The sequence below is a fragment of the Rhinichthys klamathensis genome, unplaced genomic scaffold (assembly GCF_029890125.1).
Source record: "Rhinichthys klamathensis goyatoka isolate OS25496 unplaced genomic scaffold, OSU_Roscu_1.1 h1tg000419l_1, whole genome shotgun sequence".
NCBI lineage: Eukaryota > Metazoa > Chordata > Actinopteri > Cypriniformes > Leuciscidae > Rhinichthys > Rhinichthys klamathensis.
Genome location: NW_026606917.1, coordinates 288632 through 308164, shown reverse-complemented (window position 1 = coordinate 308164; position 19533 = coordinate 288632). Strand labels below are relative to the sequence as shown.

Here is a 19533-nt window from a genome sequence, read left to right as displayed (position 1 = left end):
AGGTTGTGTTGTCTTAGTAATGTCATGACAAAGACACTGACAGGTTATGATGTATTGGTTTATGTCAAGGTGTCGTAACAAAGACATCTCAAACAATGTCATATTTGCATTAAAAATTGAGCGAATGACACTTAATGACAGTTGTCACAAACATGCATAAAACTTCCTTCATATTCATAACATGTGTAATGTCATGATTATGAAGGTGTCATGTTAGTCTTATGCACACCCCTTCAAGTAAAGTGTTACCCTGTTAGGTTTTACAGTGCAGCTGGTTTGATGTTGTATGCACCAATAGGCCTACACTTGTTGCTTCCATTATTATCACTCCCTGTGACATATTAGTCCCGACTCCAGCGCCGACTCGAACGAGTTCAGGGCGGTGCTGAAGGCGCCGGTGCAGTTTTGCAATTCTGCCAGTTAGATGCATGAGTAGGTCTTTATTGTATTCACCTGCTGCGGCATGATTAACATTTTTCTGTCAACTCTGCATATATCCTTTGCGATCGATGTCGCACATTTGTCGATGGAGGGGGTTCAGACCAATGGAGTAAATGTTCTGAGTCTGACCACGTTTGTGCAGGACAAAGTGCAATGTCCCTCTGAGGACATTTCAGAGGTTACAGGGACTGATGGCAGGGGTACACAGTAGGGTACACCGTAATTTAAATGCGGCAAATTTTAATGGACAGTAAAACAAAGGCAGAACACCGTACAATCTGATAGATAACATTATTTGACAGAACACCGGCACAGTAACTTCATATTGACGCACGGCTAAACAAAGGCAGAGTACCGTAACTCAATTTGAGCGTTCCAAAACAAAGCCAATGAGCGCGGTAACTGGTGTTATTGGCACATGGTCTGCCTTGGTTTCTCATGGGCTTTTGGAAGTTACTGTTAAGACCCATTATTGACTCAAATTGACTGAAGATACTTATCCACATGATAAAGAAGGTCTTGAATGTGCCAAAAATATCAATAACTCATTTTCGACCAAAAATGAAGTTACTGCCTTTTGCCTTTGCATGGCATTGTAGTTCTGGGCTGATCCCTCACCTTTGTCATGATCATCCTTACCCCATGAGGCGAGATCTTGTATGGAGCTCCAGACCAAGGGCGATTGATGGTTATTTTGTATTTCTTCCATTTCCGAATAATGGCACCAACAGTTGTCACCTTCTCACCAAGCTTCTTGCTGATGGTCTTGTAGCCCATTCCAGCCTTGTGCAGGTCTACAATCTTGTCCCTGATGTCCTTTGACAGATCTTTGTTCTTGCCCATGGTGGTGGAGAGGTTGGAATGGAAGATACAGATTCTGTGGACAGGTGTCTTTTATACACATAACAAGCTGACATTAGGAGTGCTTTCTTAAAGTGACAGGACTAATCTGTGTTTCACATGGGCCCATAATCAATCTGTGGGAGGCAGAATGTTTGCTGGTTGTAGGGGATCAAATACTTATTTCACTCGATCAAATGCTAATAAATTTACAACCTTTATATAATGTGTGTTTTCTGGATTTTTTGGTTGATATTCTGTCTCTATCCGTTAAGATAAACCTACCATGAAAATTATAGACCCTTCATTTCTTTGTAAGTGGGCAAATTTACAAAAAATCATCAGGGGATCAAATAATTATTTTCTCCACTGTGGATGGATGGATAGATAGATGGATAGTTGGATGAATGGATGGATGGATGGATGGATGGATGGATGGATGGATGGATGGATGGATGGATGGATGGATGGATGGATGGATGGATGGATGGATGGATGGATGGATGGATGGATGGATGGATGGATGGATGAATGAATGAATGAATGAATGGATGGACGGATGGATGGATGGATGGATGGATAGATAGATACCAGAACTGCTTCACACGCTTGACGTTCTCTTCCTGTCTAAGTGGGCAGTTCTTGGCTAGAATAATCTGGCCCAGACCATATGCTGATTCTCACATGTTTAGCTCAGTCAATCTACTCAGCACCTGGCTCAAATAACAAAATCACAGACCCAAATGCACATTCTCATTAATGTTTCATACTGTTTCTGAGACATTTGCTTGTGCATAATTTAACACATTTCTTTGGAAATATTGTTTGCAGCTAATGCTTGAGCTTGACAGATGGAGCTTATATCCTCATGGCCCTCTTTAACCAGTTTTTCTCTCTCATGTTTTTACACTAAACCTCACAAGGTTCACAAGGGACGCCATCATCATTACGGGATGTGCCGATCCTATTCAGATGTTGGCGAATTTGACTGGAAAAAAACAGATGAACTTTACTCATAAAGCAGATTACCATGATTTGCTGTGAAGAAAGATTGCTGGCAGGAACTGTGTTAATAGCTTAGGAATGCTGAGGAAATTATTACATTGGAGAAATAAGGCTGGGGAACAGGAGACAATTATTACAGTTGAAATGCAGCTTGAAAACTGTTTTAAAAGGCATTATTAGACCTTTTCCCATATGTGCAGTTAATGGTTAGAGCCTAATGGACGCTTGGTGCTGGAGTTTGGAGATGGTGTCGATATAATAGAGATTAGCGGCCGATGTGGACGTAGGGCAGCCACTGTCCAAACAGCTCCACTAGTTCATTAAAAGTATTAAATATGTCTACCTCTGTTGGTTCACATTAAATGCACATTTCATTTGGGCTATATTACTGCCTGTGGACAGAAATAATCTCACAAAACAAGTGAAAAGAACGAACCTCACACACTTCCAGAGACTGAAATTCTCATGTATATACAGAAAAGTTGATGTTAAAAAAAATGATGCAATTTTAACTGATAAATCATTTTATTTCTAATCATATCTTTTCATCGATATTGACATCTTGGAGATGAGCTGTACTATAGATCTGGAGGTGAATTCTTATAAACAAGATGAAGTCAAATGTGTTCTGGCGCTGTCGCTTACCTTAGTGTGGTCAGCCATGCTGTGGTAATCGAGTCCAGCTTTGGATCGAAACTGTTTCTGACACTGCTGACATTTTAGGGCGTCCCGCAACTACAAGAAAAGACACCACAGTTTATGATGTCAACATCAAATCTCATGAAATCATGGGTTCTAAATGTGACATTTATATTTCACATACCAATTATACATACTTGACTTGTGAACTGCGAAAGTAGGCATTTGTAGGCATTTGTAGGTTTATTAACCTGAAAATTATCCAAATATTCCCTACCAGCCCCACACAGCAATTTTGACAATATTTGATTGATTTTGTTTGACAGAGACAGAGACAGAGTTCGGCAGCAGCGTCTCTACTAATTGCGAAACTGTACATTTATCTGCTTCAAGAACAGCTCCATTATTACCTCACTAGTGAGAAATGTCTTGTAGCTTTTAAGTTGCTAAACTATTTTAGAAAGAGAGTATGTGCTTTCTGTACATAATAAAACATAAATTTGTGGCAAAAAACGTGGAAATAATATGTCGTTTTTATCCTATTGTTTACTATATTTATGAGCTTAGTCAGTGTCATTGTGTGTTTTGGTTCTTTTGCTGTTGTTGTCAGCTGTAAGAACCTTTGAAAAAACTAAAATCATTTGGCGAGGTGATATGGAACTGTAATGCGGTCAATACCTGCCCTTACTTTAGCCGAGCATTTCCCAGAAAAACCAATCAGAATCAAGCATTCAACAGGCCTGTGGTACAATTTGAACATGTGAATAACTGAAGGGGTGTGAAAATTCTGTCGACAATTTGCTTCTTGCTACATCAGCGAATGTTTACACTACAGTTCAATATCTGGGGTCAGTACGTTTTTTAAGTGATTTTTCGGCAGCATTTATTTGATCAAAAATACAGTAAAAAATAGTAATATTGTGAAATATTATTACAATTGAAAATAACTGTTTACTATTTGATTATGTTTTAAAATGTAACTTATTCCAGTGATGGTAAAGCTTGTCACATGATCCTTCAGAAATCATTCTAATATGCTGAATTGATGCTCAAGAAACATTTCTGACTATTATCAATGGTGAAAACAGTTGTGCTGAGTAACATTTTTGTGGAAACCATGATCAATTTTTTTCAGGATTCTTTGACGAATATTTGAACTTGAAATATTTTGTAACACGTTACAGTAAATGTCTTTACTGACACTTTTGGTCAATTTAACACATCATTAATGAATAAAAATAATAATTTCTGCATGGAAATACACTAAAAAACGAATGAAAAAATAAGGTCAATGAATATCATTTTAATACATTTTCTTTGCCATAAAACGTCTTCTCCCTTAATGCCCATCAAAGCCATCATTGATTTCACGCAGGGCTGAGGAAGAGGCTAGAGAAACTACAATTACTCGTGACCCCACAATAACGCAGCCGATCGATTCCGCCTTTAATAGACATGTCATCATTTTTATAGAGTTGTGCTATACACACTGGGCTGGCACCATTAGACTCTTCTCCTGATGCACACTGGGTAGGGCCACTCATTGCATCGCTCTCACAGACGCTCAATCAATAAAACGCCCCTAATGACTCCCTCTGGCCTCATGCGCGAGGTCCCGAGAGAGAGGTGTCTAATTGCATGCCTGAAACATTCTCCTCTCCACTTCCTCTGCGGTTTAGTTGTATAAACAACAGAGGGAGAGTAATACATTAAAGGTTTGATTCTGTCTCTTACGCCGTGTCGGCCTCGTTCACAAAACGCAAGCAGAACAAATGTCTGTGTAAATCGCTCATAAATCCGTTCTTACATAAACCGTCCAGATGAATTGAACGTGACAATTAACGTATGAATGCTTTTGCATATGATTTACATTCAGAAACTCTTTCTGCTTGTGTTTCATGAATAAAGGCTTTGTCTTTCTCCATATGAAAGAGATTGTGCACATCTGCTACATTATGTTTGCTGCGTTTAGAAAACTGAGACAGATGTTGTCTTCATCGAAGTCCACAAGGGCAGTTTGGGTTATTAATACCTGAGGGAAAAGACCTTCAGGTGGATGAGAAATCAGTGTGGATTCCTCATGAGGTCAATGCAAACATCAATGACAGTGGTCTGTGATGGTGTATTGACTAGATATCTTCTTACGTGTAATAAGTTAGATTTCATGGTTGCTGAATAGAGTGAATTGGCTTCAAACATACATGGACCCAGAGCCGGCCGAGCCACTAAGCGACCGTTGCAATTGCAAAGGGCCCCGTGGCCAGCAGAGGGCCCCCTAGAGTCACTGCTAGCTAGTGGGGGGAAAAAATCGCACAACAAAAGTAACATAAAATAAATAAATAAAAAGAAATGGACCTACAGCGCTCTTTATCAGGCATCATGATAAGCACAGAGTTGTTATTTATTTAGTTCTGTATTATGGCAAATCATCCGGGAGCTCCCCGCGAAGGCGCGCGCGCGTCTTGATCCCGACTGCCCCTATGATGTCACTCGTTATCACTTGGTCAGTCAGTTAGTGACTCCGACGAATCGACGATGTCTGACAATAAATAAAAATATCTTTCTGGCCAAGAAAAACGACAAAAAAAGAGCCTGGAAGAAGAGAAGAAGCAAGAAGATAAAGGTACGTAAGCCTGTAGGCTTAATTTTCCGATTTCTGTAATATGGATAATCTGCACTAAAAGTCTTATTTTAACATTAGCCTAAATCGTGCTTGTATTAATTTTCTACAGTTGTTTAACTTACATGCTAATAACATGCTGCATAAAATTGGTTTAGTATTAGGCCTATACCATTTGCTTATTGTTACCATTGTTACCTTATTCTTAAAGCATTTAATAGAACAATATAAACCCAGTTTGGATTCTACACTAAAGGGCTAACATTAGTTTACTCCCGCTGAACTAGCTTAATCCAGCTGAACAATTAGCTGGATGTCAACCAATCTGGCTTCAAGAAAGGACATTCAACTGAGACTGCATTGCTGTCAGTCACGGAAGCCCTGCGGATCGCAAAAGCTGCTGCCAAATCATCAGTTCTCATTCTACTGGACCTGTCTGCTGCCTTCGACACTGTGAATCATCAGATCCTCTTGTCCGCCCTCTCATCACTGGGCATCACTGGAACCTCCCTCAACTGGTTTGAGTCCTATCTCACAGGTAGGTCCTTCAAGGTCACATGGAGAGGTGAGGTATCCAAAGCACATCAACTGACCACAGGCGTTCCTCAGGGTTCAGTTCTCGGACCGCTCCTCTTCTCCATTTACACCACATCACTGGGACCTATCATACAGGCACATGGTTTCTCTTACCATTGCTATGCTGATGACACCCAGCTCTACCTCTCATTTCAACCAGATGACCCCACAGTAGCTGTACGGATCTCAAGCTGTCTGGCGGACATCTCGGCATGGATGAAGGAACATCACCTGCAGCTCAACCTGGCAAAGACTGAGCTTCTCGTCCTCCCTGCCAATCCGTCTCTACAGCACGACCTCACTATCCAGCTAGATTCATCCTCAATCACCCCATCAAGGTCGGTCAGAAATCTTGGAGTAATCTTTGATGATCAGCTGACCTTCACAGACCACATTACAAAGACAGCTCGATCATGCAGGTTTGCTATGCACAACATCAGGAAGATCAGGCCTTTCCTAACTGAGCATGCAACACAACTTCTCGTCCAGGCCCTGGGGCCTCATTTATAAACGTTGCGTACGCACAAAAGAAGGCGTACGCCGCTCTCTACGCAATAATTGGTATTTATAAAAAGCAAACTTGACGGTAAAATGTGCGGTCCTTCACGCAAGCTCTGACCCAGGCGTACGCACAAAAACGGGTGAAATGAGAAATGGCGACACCGTCGGCAGATGGAAGAAACACGTGAAAGTGTGTGAAACTGTAGACCGTTGTGTAATGGCAATACTGCCTCTCATAAATAACACGAAGACTTCACAAAGCAAGTCTTACAATTAACAGCCTACACGAACACCCGTTTGATCGATCTGCAACAGAAATGCAAATTAACACATATTTGCAAAAAGAAAAGTGAAATATGTTCTGCAATAATATTGGCATGTTATACAATTCATCCTCATAAATAAGATGGTAAACAGAACGAAATAATGTACAAAACTGATATTCTCGCCAATGTGTCCGTCAGGCGGAGCAGATATAGATGCAATTAGATAGATAGATAGATAGATAGATAGATAGATAGATAGATAGATAGATAGATAGATAGATAGATAGATAGATAGATAGATAGATAGATAGATAGATAGATAGATAGATAGATAGATAGATAGATAGATAGATAGATAGATAGATAGATAGATGTATTATTTGTCCACTGGGGAAAGTTGTTTTCATAGTAAAAATGTCTTTATCAGCTACGGAATCATGATATTCATGCATATGCCTTTAGTTTGTTTTATTTTTGATAAAATAACGTATGACGTATGTCTCAATCATTCAGAAAGCAAGAAATTACATTTGCGCTGAACTATTTCCCATTTCCAAGTAGATTATAACCGACATCTGTAGCTTGTCATTTCTTTTTTATCTCGGCCACGGTCCGAGGTTGTGAGGCTACAGCACTACGGCGTCTGCAACCTTTTGCCACTCAAGTGCCTTTTTGGCATTAGTAATGGCCACACTGTGCCCTCCAAACAACATTTTTCTCCTCTTTTCCACCTCGCCAACGATAACTTCTACTTCACTTTGAGTGAAGTTACGTTTTTTTTGATTTCCTCTCTATGTTTGCCATGATTTCGCAATCGATGAATATTAACTTATGGGCGTTTCACGGACTATTTATGGGCAACTATGGGCGTGACATGAAGCCGCAAAAGCTGCGCTACATTTAGAATTGATTGTGATTTATTAAGGGAAAAATGCGTAGGATGTGCGTGCGCACGGTTTTATAAATCCGAATATTTCTGTGCGTACGCACGTCCTATGTTTCATCCGTACGCCACTTCTGACGCAAATCCTACGCAAAGTTTTATAAATGAGGCCCCTGGTCATTTCTAGGCTTGATTACTGCAATGCTCTTCTGGCTGGACTTCCATCATGTGCAACTAAACCTCTACAAATGATCCAGAATGCTGCAGCTCGTCTTGTCTTCAACAAACCCAAAAGGGCCCACGTCACTCCTCTGTTCATCTCTCTGCACTGGCTACCACTCGCTGCTCGCATCAAGTTCAAGGCTTTGACGCTTGCTTACAGATTGACCACAGGTTCAGCTCCCTCCTACTTCCACTCACTACTACAAGTCTACATCCCTACCAGAAGCCTACGATCGGTCAATGAGCGACGGCTCGTGGTACCATCACAGCGGGGCACAAAATCACTCTCCAGAACATTCTCATTTACGGTTCCATGCTGGTGGAATGATCTCCCCACCCTCATCCGGAATGCAGAATCCCTGACAGCATTCAAAAGACAACTGAAGACTCATCTCTTCCGGGAGCACTTAACATAACAAAAAAATAAAAAATAAAATAAAAAATCCTTTCCTCTAAATCCTCGCTTGCCTGGCTTATGCTACTCCGAGCTATGTCTGAACTTTGTATTTTGAGCACTTCTTGCGTTGTTTTTGCCTCTTCACGATGACTCGCTTGGTTTAGTCCTCAGTTGTAAGTCGCTTTGGATAAAAGCGTCTGCTAAATGACTAAATGTAACTGTACTCCTTATGTCCCCTTAGGAGCACTATTAAAGTAACGTTATACGCTGCCAGTAAGCAAAGCTCCAGCTGTTGGTGAGTATAAAGGGGCTGTAAAATGATAACCTTCTGCATTTTAAAAATTAAGTCTAACTTTATGTATAATTATTTTCTTTATTTGGATTGGATTTTAATAGTTATATTGAAATGTTACCTTATTCTTAATATTGTTACTATTGATCTTCTTTGTGGTGTTTTAGATGTTATTGTTAATTTTGTTTATTTGAAAAATCTATTTATTATTTTATATAATATTATATTTAAATGTTATTCTATTTGCTCTATTTAATTTAAATTTTATATATATATATATATATATATATATATATATATATATATATATATGTGCTGTAGTTTGTGACTCTTAAACTTTGGTGTCAATAAAAATGTATCTTTGTTCAGTGATAATCACTTTATCTGTCTTTTTATTCAGCAAGTTAATCAGTGTGTGTGTGTGTGTGTGTCTTGCACCGCCATTCAGCTCAGTGGTATCATAATTTTCCTGTTAGACATCAAACATAGTATATACATAATATATATATAGTATAATAGTATATTATATAATACATATATATGGCATAGTTATAAGGTAGTCATTGCTTTTCTTTAGGCCTTAAAACGGTCAAAGGGGCCTCCAACCAAATTTTGCTTAGGGCCCCCAAAGGTCTAGGGCTGGCTCTGCATGGACCAATGGTTTTGGTTCAAATGTAAAGTGAGTCCTTCTTCACCACCAAGTAGGTTTTCCAAACACACTTCCTGTTTGCTTTTTGTCCAACAGATCTTAGGGTGTATTCACACCAGGAAAGTCCGATAGTTCACTTTGCTTTTGGTACGGTTCGCTTTCACACTGCTCTTTTAGCAAGTGAACCAAAATTTGTAAACAAAACCACACGTGTGCTAAGGTCGTCCATTCATTGGACAAGGATTCTCAAGTAGGGAAATCAGGAAGTGCAAAAAAGGCTCAGCATGGAGATATTTCGTACTGCAATATTTGTTCTTTTACTAATTTTGTGTTATTCTGTGCTACATGGGCATCTGCCCAAATGTTAATAAGGCAGCTCGTCTCTTCGAAGCTCCAGGTCAAACCACGACTCATTTTTATCAAATGTAGTAGGCTACAACAGATCACTTTCCCATAACGCAACTCCGACTACGGAAGCCTGTTAACTCAAAGGCGCAGTGCTTTCTTGCAATTGGGTCGGTTCATGTTCACACCGTAAACGAACCGTACCAGAGTTCGTTTGGAAGCGTACCGAGACCACCTCTTCAGCTGGGTCTCGGTTCGGTTGTTTGGTCCGCACCCGAGTTCGATTGCTGTATTCACACCTGCCCAAAAGGTCCGCACCAAGGGGGGAAACGAACTAGAGTTCGATTCAATCAAACCAAACAAGGTAGGTGTGAATACACCCTTAAACTCCATTGGGATCCCACTGGTCGGGATGCCCAAACCAACACAAACTCCACCTTTAACCCTTAAATGCATCAATATTTCACCAATCGTTATTACATATTCTGGTCTTTAGTGACCAGGATGTATATCTAACACAGATGGCTCTCTAACTGCTGAAATAGTATAAAACTCTCCTGATATTTTACAATTACAAAATGTTTAACTATACAAAAGAATAAAATCATATTTATCAACATATTCTCAAATCTATCATTTCCAACGTCTTCAAAATTAACATTTTAATCTCTGACAGCTTCTTCACCAGATCTACCATCAAGTGACAGTGACACTAAGGCCGTTTTCAGACCTGTAGATCGTTTGCTTTGTTCTGAAAAAAGGGACTTAAGTTGTTACAATGTTGCGTTTTCTTCTTGTCCAGTTCACCTTCATAAGGCAAGATTTTAAAGCGTACCAAAATGTTTTTCTGTAAGTCACATGTGAGTAAAGCTGAGAGTTTCCTCTGAGTCATCCATCAAGATGAATGAACAAATTCACTTCAGAAGCGTATTGTGGCTTTATCTGTCGCTTTATCTTCACCAGGTCCTGAAACAAACGCTCCAAACAAACCAGGTGTGAAAACGCCCTGCTATTTAATTGCGTTCAGCACTTGCTCTGCAGGAGTCATTTCAAGCTTTGCTGATGATTCTTGCTATTCTTTTGTTTTCTGCCTGTGGTAACTATGAGTGAAACATCACTTCATCATTGTGTATCAGACATTGCCACCTAATTGCAGTCATCAGAGATTCAAATTATTGTTGCGCAGAAAAAATATACTTACACTATTACATAACTCGGGTCGCTAGCGACCCTATATATTTTTTACAAAACATTAATTACTAAACAGGCATTTTTTTTATAATTTGTCTCTTTCTTGTTATATTGTTTTATAATGAATAGATTGAGGAATACTAAGAAGGTTGATGTCTAACTTTCAAAAATGAATGAGGGGGAGGGTAGTAAATGGCGGTTCGCTAAAGACCCGAGGTATGCGTTTTAAGTGTTAAACAAACTGTTCCATTGGGAATGTTGAGAGTAATTTGTAAAATGATGCGTCTAAGCCTAAGCTTGTGTTGTCCAGGTGTCCAGAGTGAGTCCTGACCTTCTGACAGATCTCCATGTGCTTCTTAAGACCGGGGACGGTCTTGCGGGTGACAACAGAGCAGGTGGGACAGACCACTTCCCCTCTCTCCGAGATGGTGTTCTGCCACTGGGCTTCAGCAGGGGGCACTGAGACAGAGACATTAAGATAAAACACATTTAAGATCACAATAATGTAAGCTACACTACAGTTCAATGGTTTAGGGTCGTTTTTTTATTGTTTTTGAAAGTCTTTTATGTTCACAGAGACTGCAATTATTTGATAAAAAAATACAGTAAAACCGGTAATTTTGTGAAAATGTTATTGTTTTATATTTATTGTAATTTTGCGTTATACGAGTCATTTTCCACAGAGAGAGAGAGAGAGAGAGAGAGAGAGAGAGAGACCTGAACTGATGGCAGCAGGATCTTTTCTGGAGTGAGCTTGAACCGACTGCTTTCTCTGTGACTCCTCGGTAAACAGAGTCCCTTCCGCCCTCTTCATCCGACCTGCTTTTAACTTCTCCTCCACCTTATTCATTCCTGTACAGCACATTACAAATTACATTCAGGGAAAGCAGCAGAGACCTCACAAGTCACAAAAAATAACACAAAAAAGAAATTCTCAAATTCTCCTGGTGGTCAAAGAGCCTTGTTGTGTTGTAGTCTGTCTTGTGGTGCAATGTTTCTTGCACATGTACCATTATAACTTTAACAGGAAATGAAACACTTCTAGAATAGACCTTATATACACCCCTATTAGCACCAACAGGGGTAATTATTATCAAAGAGTATAAGGTTGATAATTATAAACACACAGCAGTAAAAAATACCACTAAAATATCAAGGAGTATTTATTAAATGGAGGCCTGGACTAAATTCTGAAAGTCAATGTCTGACAGATTTACCTCTGACAACAAACGCCGCAGTGAGGCAGTCAGTCATAAAAAAAAGAAGTGGTCATGGCAATCTAGTAGGTCACTTAAGAGACACTTCCAGTACTTTACATCCCTTAATGTAAGAGTTTGGCTGAAGAAATTAGTGACAGCTCAGGCAAAAATGCAGTAGAGACTAAAATAATAAGTGCATAAAATGCCCCTGTAATACTGTAAATTCTGATATCATTTAACTCATTTATCATTTAACTTAATTTGTTATTCTGGTAGAACTTTACAATGAACGGTTCCATTTGTTAACATACAATGAACAGTTGTATTTTTTAATAAACTAACGTTAACAAAGATTAATAAACACTGTAACAAATGTATGTGCATTGTTAGTTCACATTAAAGCATTAAGTAACATATTATAAACATATAACCTTTTTGTATAAAAATGTACCTTACTGTAAAGTGTTTTAGGCCTATAAGAGTTACTAATATGACATAAAATATGGGCTTAGAACCTGAAAAACACAATTACGTTTAAATCCATGGTGAATTTCAACATTTTTGAGTTTGAAGATGGACTGGTTCAATACCAAAACCCTTAAAAATTGAGAAAGATTCTCTGCAAGGCGTGTCATAGAGCATCAAGCAAGGTCTGGTTTAAACATCTATCATGAATGTACAGTCCCACTGGGCCTTGTGGTACAGCTGCACCTCTGGGCTCACTGGGCCCCAAGATGCAGCTCCGCCTCTAGGCTTAGTAGGTCTTGTGGTGCAGCTGCACCTCTGGGCTCAGTGGGCCTTGTGGTGCAGCTCCACCTCCGGGCTCAGTAAGTGTGTTTAGTAATACTGTTATAAAATATTAACAGATGTTTTTCTTGTTGACGTTGATTGATTTGTTTGGTTTTAACTGCCATACTTGTTCACTGACTGATTCAGTTTGATATTTTTATGGCTACAAAAATGTGCCCTCATAAATCCCTCTCAAAATCAAATCCAGAGGGCAAATATTGGCCCTTAATAAAAAATGTTATTTACTGGGTGTTAGGAACAGATGTGAGGATAGGAAGAGTGTGTGTGTGTGTGTGTCAGGTTACCGTGGAGGTTCATAAAGGAACAAAATAATCTTTTTCACATATTGTTCTATCGTCTATACAGTATTTAATGCAATTACATCAGAAGTAACTGTAATTAAATCACAGAAATATTACAGAAATTAATTACTTAGCAATGCATTACATCCAACATTGGTCTATAGTAATAATAATTAGCTTTAAGAACAACAGAATTTATTGGAGGTCCATACCATTATATAAAAATGTGTGTGCGCGTGTTACCTTTCAAGCCGAATGTTCCTGAAATAGACGGCTGTTCCCCGGTGAACTTCTTTGGAGTTTTCTGCTTCCTCCCTGGCTCAAATGGAGAACAACAACAACAAGAGGTCAAACATCTCAATAACATGGCGAAGAGCCACATTCATGGTTGCTCTATGACAAAATGCAGTGCTGAGTGTTTATGAGCAACTGTTGTAAGTTACAGTCTCATTAATCATGCTCAAACTTCAGTGCACCAAAGGCGAATGAGCACCTGCTGTTTCACATTCTCCCGTGGAGAAGCTGACACAGCTTCATGAACCAGTCATGGTATCCATTTCTATGTGTTAGCATAGCCTTTGATTGTCAAGTTATGTCGCACAAACACGGCTGCTCTAGTGCTTTTTTTCTTGACATTTCAGACATGTACACACACACTGTCCTCGCCTCTGGCTCTGGCATGGAACAACAAAACGAAGGGATCATGTACCCAAACAAAGGCCACAAATAGCGGACTCGCAGCATGAGCCACGGCGACGTCTCGACACACAGCGTTTCTGCCAGGCAGAGACAGAGACAGCAGCGCCACCAGGTACCAGAGAGACTTAATGACCAGCAGCCCTCGGATCTCACACAGAGCACTTACACACTGCTGCTTAAAGGGCCACGCCACCATTTCCTACAGATGTAGGGCATTCTGGGACGTGTTCATGAAAACTGTAGTACAGATTGAAGTACTGGGAGCTTCATCTTTTTGAGTGCAACTACTTTTCTGGATGGTGGAGCTTCCGGTTATGTATTACCAACATAACCTCTGTTTGCAGAATCACCCAAAGGGCAAGTTGTATTGCTCAGAGTGAAACCGCATTTGCGAGGGAAATTAAAATGTCATTGCTCATACAAATTAATTCATTGCATTTATATAGCGCTTTTCTCAGCACTCAAAGCGCTTTACATAGGAGGGGGGATCTCCTCAACCACCACCAGTGTGCAGCAACCACCTGGATGATGCGACGGCAGCCATATTGCGCCAGAACGCCCACCACACACCAGCTTACTGGTGGAGAGGAGACAGTGATGAAGCCAATTGGTATATATATATGGGGATTATTACAAATGCACACATTTTCACTGCCAGCTACACAAAAAAATGAATTTAAATGTATAATTTTATATTTACATGATTTTATATTATACATTTTAAATGCATTATTTTTTACATTATTTAAAATCTATTTTTAAATTATTTTAGAAACATTATTCATTATACAACTCTACACAGTAGAATTTTTTTCCGGTTTAAGTTCTTTTTGGTAAAAAACTTAAAGAATGTAACCTTTTTGCCCACATTTTCACTGGCAACAACACAAATAATTACAAACAAAATTCTTTTAAATTGAATTTTAATTCAATTTAATATTAATTATTTAAAAAAACATGTATTATACATTTCTACACATACACACAGTATAAAGTGTTATTTTTGTAAAGACCTAAACGAATGTAACTTTTATGCCCACATTTTCACTTGTAACAATTTAATTTATAATTTTGTATTCACATTTATAATTTTAAATGTATAATTTTTTCATTTATTTAATATTTATTTTTATTATTTAATTTTACACATACACAGTATGATGTGTGTTTTTATGTTAAGTCATTATCACAAACATCACAAAACGAATTTCGACAACTTGTCACTAGTTCATTAACTTCCAAGACAAAGAAAAATTATAAAAGGATGTCTGTTTTCTAATTCATGTTTTGTAAAAACTGTATAGGGTCGCTAGTGACCCGAGTTATGTAATATTGTAAGTATTATTTTCCGCGCAACAATAACAGAATCTCTGATGACTCAATAAGTGCACAAGTTGAAAAGAGTTGAAAAGCAGAATTCATATCCATAAGTCACAGAAACACAAATGATTACGTTTACAAGGCAACAATATGCTTGTACATGATGCAACCGGCCCAAAACTCTCTCACACTGGCCTTAACTAAGATTCTTATAGTTACTGGTACTGAACAATTACCACATTCATATTTTATGGTATTACATGTGGTACTCCAAGATACTCCAAAGAATATCATGACATTCCCACGTCCATGGACAGGTGTTTGGGGAGCTTTCATGCACAGCATGAATCTTAGTGTGTAGCAATCTTACTGTGCTTCATTCTCTCGGGGTCCTCCTCAGGGAAGGGTGGGGGCAGACTGTCCTCCTCGCTCTCACTGTCCCCTGTATCTAAAGACGTCCCCTGCTGCTGGGAGCTGTGCCGCTGTCTCCTGTCCGGCCTCTGGGGGGCGCATTCCCCATTCTGAAAGCGCTGCGACACCTCCTGGGTCTTCTTCACCTTGAAAAATACGGGTGATGGAGGGCTGTTCTCCATGGGCCTGAGAGGGAGCACAGGGAACACAGGCTATTAAAGTCAATCCGCAGAGGACTGGTACCATAGTAACGCACGAGGAGCTTAATGATGGCAGTGTGGAAAACAAGTCATGCCCTGAAGCCATTTTTGCTGTGTCAAATATTTAAAAAAGCTCATTCAAATTTGCTGCAGAAATGATTCATGCGCAATTAAAAGTGGCAAGATGGAAAAGGGTATTGAGCTTGCTGACCTTTTTTTGGCATTTCCCTTCACAGGGCTTTTCTGCTGTTTGGGTTCGGACTTGGGATCGGATCTGGTCTCCAATGTGACTCTTTCTGGATGATTCCACAGCTTGTGCTTCTGAAGACGCACCTTGGTGGCAAATACAGCCTCACAGTACGGGCATCTGTGACTCAGCTTCTCTGCTATGGTCGCCTGAACGAGAGAGAGGGACACACACACAGACACACACACACACACACACACACACACACAAAGTAAGTTCAAGTGCTATAGGTCTCGGATTCAAGTTAAAATGACAGTGGGTCTTTCCAAAGTTTCTAAAGTTACTAAAGTAGGTATTGGTCAAGATGGTTGACTAGTTAACCTGTCATTGACAAGTGAGGTCAAGAGTTTTTTATATGAATTATATTATGTTATAATTGTATATACACAGTATATTATACACATATATAATTATATGTTTTTATTATATTTATATACTTTTACTTTTATTCAGCAGAGATGCATTGAATTGATCAAAAGTGACAGTAAAGACATACATGATGTTACAAAAGATTTCTATTGCAAATAAATGCTGTTCTTTTGAACTTTCTATTCTTTAAATAATCCTGTGAAAGATATATATATATATATATCACAGTTTTCACAAAAATATTAAGCAGCACAATTATTTCTTACCATGATGATGATAATAATAAATGTCTCTTGAGCATCAAATGTGACACTGAAGACTGGAGTAATAATGCTGGAAATTCAGCTTTGCATCAGGAATAAATGACATTTTACAATATGTTCAAATAGCAACCAGTTATTTTAAATTAAATTATTAAATGTATTTAATAATATTACTGTTTTTTTACTCTATTTCCGAGCATATAAATCTTATATAAATGGTCAGCCCAATAATCTTACAGACCATGAAATATAGTGATGCGCATGTATATATATTTTAGGTGTGATATATTTCTAATATATTTGTAAATGGGATCAGTTTAAAGACTCCTCACAGTGTTTTTGAAACCCTCAAATAAGTTGTATCTCTAAATTCATCAAATTTGCCAACTTCATAACAATTACCTTTACCTAAAACAAGCCTAATTTTAAAGGGCTTCTAACGATTGACTGACTGACTGACTAGCTGAGTAGCCGTTCAAAGCCGTTTTTTTTAATATAGCTATTAATGAAAGAGAGTTGGTAGCATACATTGGTTTTGCAGTGTAAGAATGTGTAGTTTGGATTTTAGTTCTTACCCCTTGGCATCGCTGATAATGATATTTAAGTCCGTAAATACTGGGGAATTCCAACCAGCAGCCTGAGCTTGGACATTTCACCCTGGAACGACTCTTAAACTCCTCTTTCCACTGAACCATCATATGGGCCTACATCCGAGAAACACACGCACACACACACACACACACACACAAGAAACTATTAGCAATCAATTCACATACACACAGCCCTCTGTGAGATGTTCTTCCTCCAAATACAACAGTTGGAAATAGTTTGGAAAGTCCCTTTACTCCGTTCACAAATGACACAAAAAAACCACCCAAAATCCCAATCTGGCGTAGCTTCATTCCTTCATCAACGGCCAAAATGGTTATTTTACAGCTTTACTCACAGGAATAATGCGCAGCTCCTGCACCTCCACGCGAGGACGCCCTTTCTTCTTGCTCTCTGATTTCTCATTGTAGGAGGAACCTGAGAAAATGTCAACATGAAAGAGCATTCCCAATTTAACAACTTTATATACATAACGTGATGTCATTTGCATGTGATTTCATAGCATATTGTATGGACTCATTGTGATAAATCGTAGCAATGATTTCCATTACACGAGAGTAGATGTTAAAAACTTCATGCTGATTTGTACTCGGCTTTCGCCAAGATAAGCAACACTAAGACGTAGCTTTACAGTAAACTATGCTTCTCCATCCATTTACGCTTCTTTCCACGTGGTGGTGTGACTCCCCTTCTGTCCGGCGTTAACGGCTGCGAGAATTGGTGTTAACACCTTTTCTTGGTGGTTGCTCGCCTGGGCGGAGGAATATTGTCTTCTGCGTGTAGTGCTTTGCTAAAACAGGCGGCAACTTATTGGTCATAGTACGCTTGCCTTCCGATGCTAAAGCCAAACATCGCAGTACTTGGTCATGGCGCCAAGTAAACCGACCCTGGCTAAGAGCCACCTTACATCCTGTCAAAATGTGCCTTAATGTGGCAGGTGATGAACACAAAGGACAAGAGGGATCCTCTCCTACCCAGAGGTTTAGGTTCTGCAGTGATGGGAGAACATCATATGTTGACCTAATAAGGAAACTGATCCTACTCTCTTCCATTGACCAAAGGTCTTGCCAGCCCATCTTACGTTGTTCCACACTCTCCCATCTCATCCACTCTCCCTGCTTGGCCTGGGAAATGGCCTTTATACACCTCATCCACTCCTCCTGCTTTTGCACCTCGTTGACTACCAGCTTCCTCCTTTGAGCTGGGCCTGCCTTGTGCCATTTAGGAGGAGCTAAACTGAGCCCAAAACCCCCTCTTCCATGCTGTACCTGTCCCACGATATCCCCAATTTGAAGGTCAGCCTTTGCCTCTACTACAGATTTCTTTGCTGACCACTTTCTACCAGTTTTTAACACAGGGGCTGCCTCCCTTACACATTTGTCGCGTGACTCTACTAAGGTCATTTCCAGCCTGACCTTGGCACACTTAAACTCCTCGGCTAAAGCAGAGACTGGCAGCTGCAATATTCCTTTACTATAAAGTCCCACTCTATATATATATATATATATATATATATATATATATATATATATATATATTAGGGATGCACCGAATCCAGATTTGTGGGGTTCGGCCGAATACCGAATCCACTGGTTAAGATTCTGCCGAATCCAAAACCGAATACCGAATCCTACTCTCATCCTCAGTCCATTAACACAGTAAACACATTAATGAAGTAAACAAAGTGGATTTTTCATTTTATTTTATTACTGTAAATAATAAACACTACTTTTACTTTTATATCTGTAAAAAAAAAGAGAAAGAATAAGCAACATTATGCATTTTAACAGCGGCGATGTTGTGTAGCCTATTGTTTCCTTGCCACCATGAGACAAATCGGCATTGCAAATTGAACATGTAGCTCGACTTGAATTGCCTTCTTTTCAATGAAAGTACTGCCCAAACAACACTTTTTCTGCTCACGAGTTCCATTTTCACTTTCTCACAGCCTACTGCATTCGAACGGTGCACCTACTGTAACGGGTGGAAATAAGGTGTGGCCCCTTTAAGAACTGCACGCTCCCTCTTGAACTGTCTGCAGTCTGTATTGTATGTGCCGTGCGCCTCGAACACATGCCCATGTATGCGGGTTATTTCTGTTTGATGCTCATTTTTTACCTTATTTTGTTAAGTAACGCTGTGGATGGTAGAACGTGTGACAGACAGTTACACAAGTTCGATTGTGGAATAAAGTGCGAGTTGTGAGATGCCAATCGCCTCCGTGAGTCTGTGTGTCCTCTGCAATAACTTTAGCTGTG

At 39.4% G+C, this 19533-nt stretch overlaps 1 protein-coding gene across 2 annotated transcripts in view; it reads right to left on the bottom strand.

Moving 5' to 3' along the window:
• The window catches only part of znf512b (zinc finger protein 512B), an 87375-nt gene that overhangs the window by 19763 nt on the left and 48079 nt on the right, over positions 1-19533 (bottom strand). For both annotated transcript variants that reach the window (XM_056235318.1, XM_056235319.1), the window contains exons 3-10: positions 17613-17692; positions 17242-17370; positions 15999-16183; positions 15547-15773; positions 13401-13472; positions 11585-11719; positions 11199-11326; positions 2932-3021 (exon numbers count right to left, since the gene is read on the bottom strand). In XM_056235318.1, the coding sequence (XP_056091293.1) occupies positions 2932-3021; positions 11199-11326; positions 11585-11719; positions 13401-13472; positions 15547-15773; positions 15999-16183; positions 17242-17370; positions 17613-17692 (1046 nt within the window). The remainder of the gene's footprint in view (positions 1-2931; positions 3022-11198; positions 11327-11584; positions 11720-13400; positions 13473-15546; positions 15774-15998; positions 16184-17241; positions 17371-17612; positions 17693-19533) is intronic.